A 15,000-nucleotide genomic window follows, 5' to 3' on the forward strand; every position below is an offset into this window, starting at 1 on the left:
AAAATGTGAGACCAAAGAGACATTTTCAACTGCAAGAACTTTATCAGCCTTCAAATCAATGTACAAAAAATGAATTCTTCCAAGTACCACCAGAGATGTCTCAAGTACCACCAGTGGTACACGTACCACAGTTTGAGCACCACTGGCCTAGGGCCCTATCCAAATTTGTAACCAAATCATAAAAAAGTTGGCTTGATCTTACTTACGTAAAGTAATCAAAGATATATATAAGAAAAAACACTTACATAGTATCAAAACACATAATTGTATATGTCTTAAATAATGAGTTTTGAGGGCCCCATGTCTATATTTCGCCTAGGGCCCCAAATTGGCTAGATCCGCCCCTGACATCACGTAACCTCCCTCCTCCATTCTCATCCTTTCTCGTTTCCAGACGTGTGATGTGCGACATGTGTCAATTCACCGTTTGATGCGTGCAACCTTTGCACCTTTTTTTTTACCTTATTGGAATATTTCTTGGCGCATTATTACACATAATTCACACATTGATGATAGGACTTCAAATCAGTGATTTCCAAAAATGCTGTAAAATGCGAAAGTCAGAATTGTTGGATACGCCGTTTTGCAACTCATTTGTAGAAGGGGCAGAGGGTGGCACTGTCCCAGACTGCAGGTGTTAAAACAATGCCGGCGGGTTGTGATTGATAGCTCGGCATTGTGCCTGAGCACATCTATTTATCCAACCAGGCAAACAAACCCAAACAAACACACCCCTGACTGGGAGATGGAATAGTCTAGGACAGTCTTTCTCAAAGTGTGGCCCGGGGACCACTGGTGGTCTGCAACAGAGCTCAGGTGGTCCGCGGCGGGATTTCTACTTTTCCAAGACAAGCTAGCAGCAGGCTATATTTGTAACATTATTACAAAGCTAAACATAGCTGAAGTCTGATTTTCACCACAATAAGACAGGCTTGTCATGTGGATAAAAAAGTAAATGGTCTGCATCGAAAATAGCAATGTCCAGTTAGCACCTGTCAATTGTCACTTCAGTTGACAGGTGCTCCCTGAACATTTCTGGGTGGACAAAGTGGTCCTCGGTCTGAAAAAGTTTGAGAAACACTGGCCTAGGATGCCACACCCCTGACTGGGAGATGTAATAGGCTAGGATGGTGAGATATTTGTTTCCTTTTCCTTCGAAGGTGATGGTGTCACTTATTCATACAAGAATTCACGCAGAACTCAGCCATACAAACAAACACGCACAAACACAGGCACACACGCACGAAGGCTCGTGTGGACACACACACACACACACACACACACGCACACGCACACGCACACACACACGCACACGCACACGCACACACACACACACACACACACACACACAGTTTGCTATCTGGAGGGGTTGTTGGTGTGTGTGTGTGTCTGTGTCTGTGTCTGTGTCTCTGTCTCTGTCTGTGTCTGTGTGTGTGTCTGTGTCTGTGTCTGTGTCTCTGTCTCTGTCTGTGTCTGTGTGTGTGTTGTTGGTGTGTGTGTAGTGTATGTGACTGTGTGTGTGTGTGTGGATCCAGACAGTCGGCCCAAGACAGAGCCACCAGCAGGCTGAGAGGCGGAGAGGCAGGCAATCATAGGTGGTGTGTGTGTGTGTGTGTGTGTGTGTGTGTGTGTGTGCGTGTGTGTGTGTGTGTGTGTGCGTGCGTGCGTCTGTGTGCGTGTGTGTGTGCTGAGAGGCGGAGAGGCAGGCGGTCATGGGTGGTGGGCGGATGGGACACCTGGGGGAGTAGCATTAATAACAAGACACATTACTGTGGCTGGAAGGAGGTTGCGTAATAGAGGAGGCACTGAGCTTCTGTATTGGCCAGGCAGGACAGGCCTCTGTGTGGCCGGGCAATTTTTTAGTCCATGAATATTACTAGATTTTCCATTAATAGTTTTCTGCTAATATAATATTGCTAGAAATCCACAGGACAGCAAATACATCTATTGACCACACAAGTAAATACTGTTACTAACTACAGTATGCCATTATGTTAGCTGTTACTGAAGCTGTTAGGCTGTAGCCTGATTATCATCAACTTTCAAATCTCTTCGACACTTGGTCTGACCAAGAGCATAATAATTCGCTTTTCCCAAATGGCATGGTTGACCCGCCTCCTTTGGTTTACTACAGGTTGTTTTCTCCCCGACAAAGTGGGAATTGTTCACGACTTCTCCAGAGCTCAGAAACAACACTTGTATTACTCCTGGCCTGACTAGAAGCAACTCTGAAGGTGTTGCATCGCTAGGAGGGCGTGGCCTGGCTAAGTTGGCTGTGGATTTCCCGTTATTTGTATGCAATGTTCCTTTTGTCCATTTGGCTGTAGTGGTCAGGCAGGAGGTGGTTCTGTTCGGTTGTATTGTATTATTGACACACACCCACACACACGCAAGACCACTGCCAGCTTTGGCAGTGCCCAGGACAAATTCATCTAAATGGGCCTCCCACCCAAAACAAGATGAGGACCCAGTTATGTAATGAGGACCCAGTTTTGGGCCCCCTTTCTCCGTGGGCCCAGGACAACTGTCCCCTTTGCTCTGTGTGTGTGTGTGTGTGTGTGTGTGTGTGTGTGTGGAGGTGTGTGTATACATATGTGGAATGTCCTCACACACACACACACACACACGCGCGCGCACGCACGCACGCACGCACGCACGCACACACACACACACACACACACACACAAATACACACACACGCCTCACTCAAGTGGACACATACTGTATACAATAGATGGACACGTGGACATTTTACACAGACACAAATACACACAGACACACCACACACCTCTTCAACACATGACATCTAGAAGGCCACAGCACATGTACCAGCCACGTGTAATAGTCACAATAGATGTCTATGGGACTAGGGCAGAGACATAAAGTGAGATTTCAGAATTTTGTTCTGTTTCAAGTTTGACTTTGATTCTTTAGATTTTTCCTTTATTGGAAGGATCAAACTGTCAAAACATGTAGACACCTTTGATGTTGTGATGCATTGTAGGGGTGGGCGGTATGGACGGTATACTATCGTAAAAGGTATTTTTTCCATCAAGGTATGGATTTTGGCCATACCGTTCTACCGTGATATAGCGCATTGCATCCTGCAGATGGCAGTATAGACAACGTTTTGAACATCCACCCGACTGACTGCCTCAAGTTGTAGCAATGTGGTTGTAGAGAAACAGCACAATCCTTTGAATAAGCTTCAAGTGTAAAATGTATGGTTAGTGTAGTGAACTATTGTTTGAAATGGTATGTGATGGCAACACATTCGATTCTGGACTCCACAATTTACTGGGCACGAAATGCAAGCTAACTAGCTAACAGCCCAAGTCATTCATGTCTATGCTGGTGTCTGACAAAATAAATGTGCTTAATGTGCTAACATTGGTTGCCTTACATTTAACACATTGCGCCAGCCGTAACAGCTGTATGTTACTGTTTCCAGTTGAGATAATATCATTCATGATATCTGACTGGGTGTTAGTAACTAAAATGACTGTTCACTGTTTAAAATGTGGCATTAGCGATTTTGCTAACGTTAGCACGCTAACCGCTGGTGCAGTGAAAGCTGCCATTGCCATTCAAATGCATTAGTTCTGCAATGCATTGCTAACTGCCTCATGTGAAAGTTCGTTTTTCTTAACTTTAACAATGACAGCTTAAACCATTATGCTTGGCATAATCACAGATGCAAGCACACATTTCAAAATTACCATAAACAACTCCAGAAATAGAAAAAAAGGTGCAATGAAAGATGTAGTTGATACAATCCACGTTCAGTTCTATTTACTCTCAATGTGTTCAGTTTGACACCCCTCCCTTTTCCCCCTCTCTACCGTAGTTTAACCCCTTCGACACTTGGTGAAATTGACAGTGTTCTATTGGGTAGCATTGCATTGCATTGCAAAATGCATTTTACATAGGCTAGTTTTTGCTTGTTTTTAAAAAATGTAATGGCAATAATTCACACATATATGAAAGGACATTGTGTCATTTCCAAAAATCAAATGCAAAGGTTAAAAAAATGTGTGTTTTTTTGTCATTTTGCAACGCTTCAGTTTTAAACAAATGTACAATACCGTGATATATACCGTGATATATACCGTGACTAAAATTATACCGAGGTATACATTTTTGTCCATATCGCCCACCCCTAATGCATGGTGTTATTGCAGAGAGTATTACACTGAAACCAAACTGTTATGACTATGTTTGGCCAGAGGGGGGCATTGTAGTAAGCTTTTGCCAGCTGCCTGTGCTGAGCTCGATTTACACCCGTGTTTACAAATGTGTCAGTCAATCAGCTACCTCCAGACAGGTGCCGTCTCAAGCCATGAAATACAGCTGAAGAAGACGTCCCATGGGAGGGAGGGAGGGAGGGAGGGAGGGAGAGAGAGAGAGAGAGAGAGAGACACACACAGAGACAGACAGGGAGAGGGGGATAGAGAGACACAGAGAGAGAGAGAGAGAGAGAGAGAGAGAGAGAGAGAGAGAGAGAGAGAGAGAGAGAGAGAGAGAGAGAGAGAGGGAGAGAGAGAGAGAGAAACCCGTGCTAGCTATAAATCTCAGGCTTAAAGAGATACATGTGTGTGCATAGAGTCAAGTCACCGCCCTGCATGACTTGCTGACGTGCTCCTCCCCTCCCTGCTCATACACTGTATCTCTCTTTTCTTAGTCTAACAGCAACACCCAGACAGCACAAACCCAATGGTAGAAGTTTGTTAATAATAATCATTAATTAGTTATAATGTAAGAGTTAGGATTCTTAATTAATTAGTAAATTATTTGTGATAAGATTTAGAGCCTCCTCGTAGGTTTTGTTCCCAATTTCCTAAACAAGTCACCTAAAAATTAAGCAGGACATGCTTAGTTTGTCAGAACAGTACAACAGTATATGAAACAAGTGCAAAAGTGAATACAAGCGAAATCTTTGCTACAAAATATAATTATTTCTACAGGTTCCATATTTGCTGCAGCCAATCACTGAAGCGGTTTACGCTAATTAGCCGAACTGCACAGCTAAGTACTCATATACGTAGCCTAAATGAGATTGCTAATTAAATCAACAGTGGTACATTCTTAGGCAGAAAAAACATTCATGCAAGAGAAGGGATGTACCAACACACATTGCCTACGTGTTCTAGCCCTGCTTATAAATACTCACAAGGAAACTCATTATATAGAAAAGAAAGTAGTTATTTGTGTCTTTGCCGTCGGAAGTGAAGGGATTTCACTTCACTTCATTTGAGATGAGATGAGATGATACGTTTTTATTCAATATCTTAGCAGGTGAAGGAGACATACAGAGATTGATTGATTGACATTGATATTGAAAGGGAGAAAGCCCTTAAAAAGCTGCACAAAGCTGCTTAACCGCATTCGGAAGTGAAGGGATCATTCCAGCACTCTAATCCGCCCTACAAAGGCAAAGGGCAGTAACATATTTGGTCGAAATTGAGTTTAGACTGAAAATAGTCTTCACCACACCTCCTTTATCTTGTGACTAAGCCTTATGGTCCAAATGTGTCCCGTTGATATTCCTATGTCAAATTTACAGTAACTACAATAATACTATAATATAATACTATATAATATAATACTATATAATATAATACTATAATAACTACCTAATACTAAGGTTTTGAAGGCACTTTTCTCAGTTTCAATGTTGCCGTAGTTCCTGCACTTTGCTTCTGACAGTAATGAGCTCTGTACGAGCAGGTTCTGCCACAAGGCAAGGTCTGATCAAGGCTAAAACACACACACACACACACACACACACACACACACACACACACACACACACACACACACACACACACACACACACTCACACACACACACAGACATTTTCGGTGCGAGCAGGTTCTGCCACAGGGCACTGAGGTCTGATCAATGCTGAGAACATCAGAGGCAGAGAGATCACGAGGAGTCCAATGTGACCTTCATATAGACCACAAGTCAAAGGATATCATTTCAACATTTCTTTGCAGTGCACACACGCACAGACACACATACACACTGACACACAGACAAGCACACATGCACAACACACACGTGCGACACACACACACACACACACACACACACGTGCGACACACACACACATGTGCGACACACACACACACACACACACACACACACACACACACACACACACACACACACACACACACACACACACACACACACACACACACACACACACACACTTTTCTGTACAATATTTCATGGTCTTAGCAAGCCAAGGCCTATGTGGTGCATTTGTATCACATTACAGCTTACAGTGGTGACAGTTGAATGAATGCTATGAAGAGAGCAAGAGTGAACGGAGGGAAAAGACATACATGTTTCCCACGTTGGTGGGGGGAGTGATTAACCAGTGCTCTCCCGCATCCTCCTCCATGACTGAGGTACCCTGAATATGGCACTAACCATGCCGCACTGCTCCCTTGGGGCGCCATTGAGGGCTGCCCCTTTGCACGGGTGAGGTATAAAATGCAATTTATTTGTGTGCAGTGTGCAGTGAACACATGTGTGCTGTGGAGTGCTGTGTCATAATGACAATGGGAGTTGGAGTTTCCCAGGTGGTGGGCTTTCGCTTCCGAATGATCCCACCTCTCTGCATTACACACTCTTGCATGCCATGGCATGTGGCCACCTCCATTTCTCAACACATCATCAAGGCATTGCATTTCAGTGATGGTGCATAGCAGCTCCATTGATCACTCAATAGTCAAGTCAAGTCAAGTCATGTCAAGTGGTTTTGTAGGGTTCATTAGTAGCTTACATTATTTATACAATAGCCGACATTCATACATTTAGCGTTGTACTGAGATTTAACAATCTTTAAATGACATTCTGTATAACAGCAATAAAGACCTTCTATTACATTCTATAGATTCTATTCATAGAACGTATAATACAATCTATGATTCTATTCCATTCAATTCAATTCTATTTTGTTCTATTCTATTCTATTCTATTCTATTCAATTCAATTCTACTCTATTCTGTTGTATTCTATTCTATTATATTCTATTCTATTCTATTGTGCTTTGTGATTTGGGTGATAGCTTAGGGGCGTGCATGCAGTGTGATGAGGCACTCTCTCTCCCTCTCCCTCTCTCTCTCTCTCTCTCTCTCTCTCTCTCTCTCTCTCTCTCCTTCATTTGGCCTCCTTAATGAAACATCTGTCTTTCATCCCTCTGTGGAGTACGGCTTGGCCTTTCTCTTTCTCTCTCTGTGCCCTTCTGAGCCTCCTTAATGAAACAACTGTCTTTCATCCCATAGCGCTCGCTCTCTCTTTCTCTTTCTCTCTCTGTGCCCTTCTGAGTTTTACAACTTATACTCCCATAGCGCTCTCTCTCTCTCTCTCTCTCTCTCTCTCTCTCTCTCTCTCTCTCTCTCTCTCTCTCTCTCTCTCTCTGACCAAACAACCATCTTAACAACATTCAGTATTTTAGTCAACAAACCTATGCCAATTAGCACTGTTGTTATGAGGAAAAAATAACCAATTAAGCTTACGGTACAAGACGTTGTGCTTTCATAGCATTACTCATGAGAACGTGTGTGTGAGTAGGCTATGAGATCATGTGAAGTCTACTGGTGGTGGTACACTAGTAACCAGGATGGTGGGAAAGAAACTGCAGGCCCAAAGGAGAAGATGGAGCTAGGTAGGGTCTTGCTGCAGCCCCATTGGAGAGGGTGCAGAGTCTTGCTGACACCCCTCCCTTCCTTGCAGCTTGTGGCTGAGAGGATGAGCTTGGCAGGCAAGATAGGATAAAGTCTTTATTGTTGAAAAGGATTTTAATGCGTCCCCCCTCCCTCTCCAGTTCGTTCAGCCGTGAAAGGGAAAGATACTTCATGCAGGCTTGTGACTTTGTATTTTTCGAGGCTTGCGGGTATACTGGGAGCTGAGCTCATGCTAAAGAACTTTGATGTGCGCCTCCTCATCCTCTCCTCAGTCTGCTGATGGGATATGGCCTATGGTCTACGAGAGTCCCTACTAGGAATGTCCAATTGCCTTTTTTGTGGCCGTGCCTTTGAGGTACTCTGCTTGATTTAGACGAGGTCTCCATGCAACAGCAAGCAAAACAGTGGACACGTATCTGCCCTTGGTATGAATGCGCATTTCGTTTTGGAGAAAAAACTCGAGCATTCAATCGCCACAAGTGCAAACACGGGTCAGAGACAATTATAGTGTTGTAAAAACGAGGAACCAAAAATACAGCAAATGCATTTCATAAAAGCAGTGTGTGACACAAGTCGCAGCTGTTTTTGTTCTTTCTGCCTTTGTCACTCAAGTCTCTCCTGTCTTGCCAGCAACTGCGGGTTTGTGTGTGTGTGTGTGTGCGCGCTCACCGCACACAGAGCAGCTTTCAAAACGCATTCCTATTGGTTGCCGTGGAAGCGCAGCATTGGTAAGCCACGCCCACGCAGTTGAAGCGTGCGTCCTCTTTTGATCTCATCCGGTGGTGTTTTGTTGCAATGGATGGAAGACTGTCGCTGGGACTTCAAACTCTGTAGCCGTCAAGTTTGTTTTTCTTGAACACCGAATATTTAGCGAATAGTTAGCCTATTGTCCTGCGTATACGACAGACAGAGAGTTAACTTTCTGCATTGTGCTCGCTTTGCTCTTCAACCGAGGTGTTTGCGTTAATAAGCTAACTAATTAGCCCTCCATCTGATTCCAGAATGGTTCTCAAAGCAGAGGATGGAGTCGGTGAGTAATACAAGTGGGTTTGTAAAATGCTGTCTGTGTCATGACGTGGAATGTGTCCTTTTTGTGCAATACGAGTTGCCTGAAGTTGTGGGCAAGTTAACAGAAACACTTTTGCCGAAACAAGTTAAGCGGGACAATGCAAGTGTTACGTGTGAAGTATGCTAGCTATATTCATATTGCATACCACATGCACTCATGGCTACTTATTACTAACTTGTTATTATTCATATATAAACAAATATGTAATAACACATAGACAACGGAATAAAGAATTTGCCTAGCATCAGGATAATATAAAACAAAGGCAAACCAAGTTTACAAAGAACATCACTGGAACTCAGGGCACTGTATGCAAAGTGGTCATTTTAGCTACTGTATGTGAAACGATGCAAACAGAAGTAGGCTACTACAAATGTAACTACATTATAACAAGAAGGTATGTCTTAGCTAACAGCATTGTATTATTTCAATAATTTCGAGAAACTATAAGTAAATCCATTTTAATATGCCTGTAGAATTATTACAAACTCACTTCACCACTCAGATGTGGGCTATGTGTGGTCTGAGAAAACTGCTGAACAGGGAAAACACTTGTTGTTATAAAATGGGTGGTTGCATTTTTTGTGATGAGGCAGCGACCTCAAACACCTGTTAGACTTTCACTTGAAATGTGTGTCGTTCTTGTAAAACAGTCCCAGAAGTTCCCCTCTCTGCTTCTTCAGATAGTTGACAAGTTCGATTCAGCTCTGGCCATATGTCACTTGTGCTGCTGAAGTTTGGGGGTTTTGAAGTTGCTTTGTCAGCATCCCTGTTGGTTTGCATTCACATTGTAGTTCCCAGATCAACCGTCTCTTAATTAAACACGATTGTGGATCTTTCAGAGACAAGCTGGAGTTCATTATCGCCCAGCAGCTCTGTGTACTGTATGTGCGTGTGTGTTTGCAGTTTGTGGGAGTCATTGTTGGTGTGTGTGTGTATGTGTGTGTGTATGTGTTGGGGGGAGTTTGTGAGTTGGAGTCATTTTGTGGGAGTCATTATTGGTGTGTGTGTGTGTGTGTGTGTGTGTGTGTGTGTGTGTGTGTGTGTGTGTGTGTGTGTGTGTGTGTGTGTGTGTTTGTGTGTGTAGGAGTGATTGTGTGAGAGTGCATGATAATCAGGCCCTTGTTGTCAGCTGCAGTATAAACGACCCTTTGACAAACTCCCCCGGATGGCTGGCTGGCTGTCCGGGTCTCGTGTGCCTCTATGGAGTTGGCACTGGGTCTAGTGTGCTACCCGCCTCTATGGAGTTGGCACTGGGGTTACCCAGCTGGCCTGCTGCAGTTCGCCTTCTTGTGGTTACCAATGCCTCAGCATGGAGAACAGTCCCTGCTTCCTGGTCTGGCGCTCTCAGACATCCGTTTGCCCCCATGGCCGAGGCTGTTGGTCCTTAAACTTCTCAGCAAACAGGGCTAGTGTAGAATATCAAATCTTTCCCCTCATGATGGTGGCCATCAAGCCTTCTGAGAACAGGACGGGGTGACCTAGACACCCATTTACCCCTGTGGTTGGTCCTGAAACGTCTCAGCAAACATTACATTACATTACATTACATCACACTTAGCTGATGCTTTTATCCAAAGTGACTTACAGTTGTTTACAGGGTATTGGTTACAGTCCCTGGAGTAATGGGGGTTAGGTATGTTGCAGCCAGGTGCCTTGCTCAAGGGCACTTCAGCTATGGATGGAGGTCTAGGGGGAGAGGTCAGGGTGGGATTTGAACCTGCAACCCTCTGATGTTAAGATCACCTCCTTAACCATTAGGCCACTGCTGCCCTAAACAGTGTACAATATCTGAAACTTTTTCATTCAAGATTCAAGGGTTTATTGTCATTGTCAAAAAAAGGTAACAGATTTGTGTTTGGAGAACACCGTACTCCGGGCGACGCGGGCCACTGCATGCTGTGCGTCGCCATCTTATTCATGTATAGTAGGCCTATATTTCAGCAACACTAACTGTGTAGAATATTCATTTATATTTATTTATTTAATTACTACGTATTTGTATTTTATAGAGACTTTCTCATGATGGTTGCTGTTTGTGGAAAACAGTCTCTGGTTTTGCTAATTTTTTCCTTGTGGTTGCTGCCGAAATTCGCAAGAAACATGGACACAAGGATTTTGTTTGTCACATGCATACTATGAAAGCGCTGTTGTCAAAGCTCTTATAGTACCAAAAAAGTGATGTGTTTGGCCGAGTGTAAAGAAAACAAGCCTTACTTGTGATGCAGACGGCTGGCAGTTGGGTGTCTTGATTTGGACCGCTTGAGTCCAACCACATTCTGTCTTGAACTATGTGAGTTAAGCGTGGGCAGAGTTATTGCAAGCACGCCATGAATTCTGTTAGAAATCAAAGATCATCTGAAAGATTTGACACGGTCAATCTGATACAGCACTTAACCCGGCACATGCAACGTAAAGGCGTGTGTGCTCACCAGGAGGGAAATGTGTTTCTCACGTCTTTGCTTGTTGAGCATATTGACAGTTAGACCGAAATGACAGTTTTCACACGTTCCTAACCACAAATCAGCATTTAACACGGCATGTAGAATGTAGACTGCTTTTCTCACGTCTGCCTCTGAACAACATACGTATACTGAGAGTTTGAGTAGATGATGGTTTTCATACGCTCTAAACCACAGCGTTTGCTCAGCATGTGGAATACTTAGACCAGGCGTCACCAACGTGGTGCCCGCGGGCGCCAGGTAGCCCTCCAGGAGCTTCTGAGGTGCCCACCAAGGATGTTAATAAACAGTCACTACTTCAAGATTTTAGTCACAGTTAGTGCTTTTCTGAATTTAATTATGACATTATTTCTTTATAGCCTGTATAGCCTGTATAGAAGAATATTTCCTTATAACTTTTCAGCAAATTGTCATTCAATCTAGTGTGGTTTGGGAATGATGTCAATAAAGGGTTTGGAACAAAAGTAGCCCTCGAGTAGCTTTCAGTAGCCCCCTGACCCAGAAAGGTTGGGGACCCCTGACTTAGACAATTATGACTTTCATTATTGTCTGGTTTGCTCAGTGTAAGAAATATGCTTGAATTTGAACTTGAGAGGACTTGCCGGGATGCCAGAGGAGGCCTTTAAAATTGGCCGCTCAATTGACAGAATTGTATCATGATTATACCAATCATTGCAGTCAACAATCCGAATTGCATATTGCCACACCATATGAAATCACATTCAATAATTTGATTCAATTCAATTCAATAATAATAGTTGGCAATGTCCAAAGCTTTTTTTTGCTCTGTTATGATGTTAAATGATGGTGATTTCAGTGTTGTTCAAAATAAATTGTCATTGTCAGTACGCCAACAGTAAGATTTGGTTCTAGTGTAGGTGCACCGATTCTCAAGGTAAGCCGTGTTAAAAGTGTGAAAAATGACACTGCAAAAGTCTACGTATCTGTCTGATCACCAGGCCCTACATAACTTCTCCAAACAGTCCCAGGGCTGTGGCGCTGACATCGCTAAAATGGAGGCACTTTCCGTTGTCCATGGGGAGGGTTGTTATTGCAGTGCATTGTCTGCGTGTGAAGGCTTAGGATACTCGCCAGACTAGAAGGGAGGGTGGAAGGGAGGCAGTGAGGAAGAGAGAGAGAGAGAGGGATGAGGGTGGAGGGGGAGGAGGAAGAGAAGGGGGGTTGGGTGTTGTCTTTCCTGCTGGTGAAGCGAGAGTTTCCACTTAGAAAAAAAACGAAGCGCACATTTGCTTTCTCTCCATTGTCTCCATTGACTCTCTTGTTTTTAAAGTTGTGTTTTTCTACTCTGTGCTCTGGCTGGGCACATATGGACTGTCTAGCATGGATGAAAACAGTCACTCACTCACTTGCTCTCAATCTCTCTCTCTCTCTCTCTCTCTCTCTCTCTCTCTCACTCTCACTCTCACTCTCACTCTCTCTATCTCCCTCCATCTCCCTCCATCTCTCTCTCTCTCTCTCTCTCTCTCTCTCTCTCTCTCTCTCTCTCTCTCTCTCTCTCTCTCTCTCTCTCTCTCTCTCTCGTCCTCCATCCTCCATCTCTCTCTCTCTCTTTCTGTCTCTCTAGTTCTCATACTTTCACTCCTCCCCTCTCAGCTCTTGTCTTTGTGTCTGTCTGCCTCTTTGGCCATGTTGGTTTAATGTGTCTGCCTGTGCCACACACACACACACACACACGCACACAGTAGTGAAACAGGATACAGGATGTGAGGTTTTGCGTCGGTTAACAGATGGGCCATTGAGCCGACCCAGGCCAGAGCAGAGCAGAGCTGGCCGCTATAGCAACAGGTGACCCGGCTCTCAGCCCTGATCTCCGGCTATACATAGAGCTCAGCTGCCTGGCACTACACTTCAACAGCCGGATCAACTGACTCGACTGAACCCCGTTAACAATACTGTGATCCTTTTAAGATGGCTGCTTTATATATATATAGGATGATATGTTATGATCCGGGTTGGGATAGGATCAGGGTTTCATGTCTGAGCCACATACAGGGTCTTGTTTGGATATAAAATCCTCTGAAGTCCAGACTGGCTGACTAGAGCCCTCTAGTGGACAAATGTGGAACAATGGAAATAGCAGCTGGGCACTATTAGGGGTGCGGAACCTGAAGTTGTCCAATAAGCCTTTATCTGGGGGTTTCTGCACACGACTATGTTCTGTTCGATAAAGGACTTCCATGTTTCTTTTGTTTCCATTACAATATTAACCCTTCATAAATGCATCAGTAGTGTAGGTTACTATGGCCGTGGCAAAATAATGTTATGTTTTAGTCATCGTTGTTGGGCTGTAGCCTCTTACTGCAGATGGGGTCGCCGGCTACCCTATTCACTTGCTGAAAATGCTTATACATCATAACAACCTGCCATTACAAAGAGCCATGGCACTGCGCTAAGGGGTTAATTCCTAAAACTTTAAATTGTCCCTCTACTCCTCCATAGGCAAGAGGCTGGCTTATCAATTAACTATGACAATCCTGTTATGGTAGTTTCCACATGGTGCTGCTTAGAATAATCTTTAAAAAGTGACGAAGGGTAACTCACTGCAAGGGTATTTTCATATTTGTGTTGTAATACCATGGACATTCTGCAAGTTCATACAAGTCAAACCACCATAAATATATATGTAGGCCTATGTTGATGCTTAATATTCTTTCTATATCCGACGTCTTGTTTTAATTGGTTCCCAGCAGCACTATTTGTTTCACAGCGTCGTACCACTCAGCTAATGGCACATCACAAATGGCCTTTCTCCGTGCCCAGAGCCGTATCTAGTCTGGGGCTATTAACCTCTACATAAAGACCATTACCTCTTCATATTGGCCATAAAGGCCATTACCTCTTCATATTAGCTATGGAGCATTATCTCGTCCTATTAGCCATGTCAGGGCATGTTTTAGCGTGTTTCCTGGATCTCTGAGAGCTGGGCAGCAGAGGGGGGAGGCCCTCTGTTGATAATGGATGGTGCTCAGGGGCGGATTAAGGTGGCCCGGGGAGGGCCCTAGGCTACCGGTTGCTGTGCCCCTGTGTTGTCTGTGGGGGCCCCTAGACTGCAGCAACATCTGGCCTGTGGGGGCACCTACTGCAACCATCTAGCCTGTGGGGGCCACTAGGCTGCAGCCATATCTAGTCTGTGGGGGCCCCCTGGCAGGTGGGGGTCCTAGGCTGCAGCCATATCTAGTCTGTGGGGGCCCTATGGCAGGTGGGGGCTCCTAGGCTGCAGCCATATCTAGCTTGTAGGGGCCCCCTGGCAGGTGGGGGGCCCTAGGCTGCAGCCACATCTAGTCTGTGCGTTAACCCGGCCCTGCTGGTGCTGTGTAATGAGGTAATGCTCTGCTCTGTTTCCTGGGCTAATGACAGCTCCTGATGTTGGTCCCTAATCATAGCGGCCCAGAGCTCATCTCATCATGATGATTACTGTCTTTAATGGTCATATGCGTCTTGCTTCACTAACTGTTATTTAGTCCAAATCATATATGGATGCGTCTTACCTCTTACGTATGTCCCCGTGACTGTGTCTGGGGGTATGCTGCCATTTTTAGACGAAGGAGCAAGATAGCACATTTAGGAAATGTCTAAAAACTGATACAAGAAATCCTTTTTCCTCAGCTGTAGCCCTACTGAACAAGAGATGAACAGTACTATCCAGCCTCAGCATGCATATTGTCTTGTCTTGTTTTGTCCTGTTTGTCAAGTCTTGTCCAAGACAATTTTCTGTGCCAAAGACAATTTTCTGTGTCATGTGAATGAT

General features: G+C 44.3%; 1 protein-coding gene across 3 annotated transcripts in view; it reads left to right on the top strand.

The window, feature by feature from the left end:
* The window catches only part of cyth1b (cytohesin 1b), a 140,611-nt gene that overhangs the window by 59,387 nt on the left and 66,224 nt on the right, over window positions 1-15,000 (top strand). Inside the window, exon 1 of one of the 3 annotated variants that reach the window (XM_063221987.1) lies at window positions 7,420-8,730. The exons of the other annotated variants lie outside the window; for them this stretch is intronic. Within the exon in view, the coding sequence (XP_063078057.1) occupies window positions 8,703-8,730 (28 nt within the window). The 5' untranslated portion in view covers window positions 7,420-8,702. Of the gene's footprint in view, window positions 1-7,419; window positions 8,731-15,000 lie in introns of those variants that run through there. 3 annotated transcript variants of the gene reach the window in all.

The sequence above is a fragment of the Engraulis encrasicolus genome, chromosome 17 (assembly GCF_034702125.1).
Source record: "Engraulis encrasicolus isolate BLACKSEA-1 chromosome 17, IST_EnEncr_1.0, whole genome shotgun sequence".
NCBI classification, from domain to species: Eukaryota; Metazoa; Chordata; class Actinopteri; order Clupeiformes; family Engraulidae; genus Engraulis; species Engraulis encrasicolus.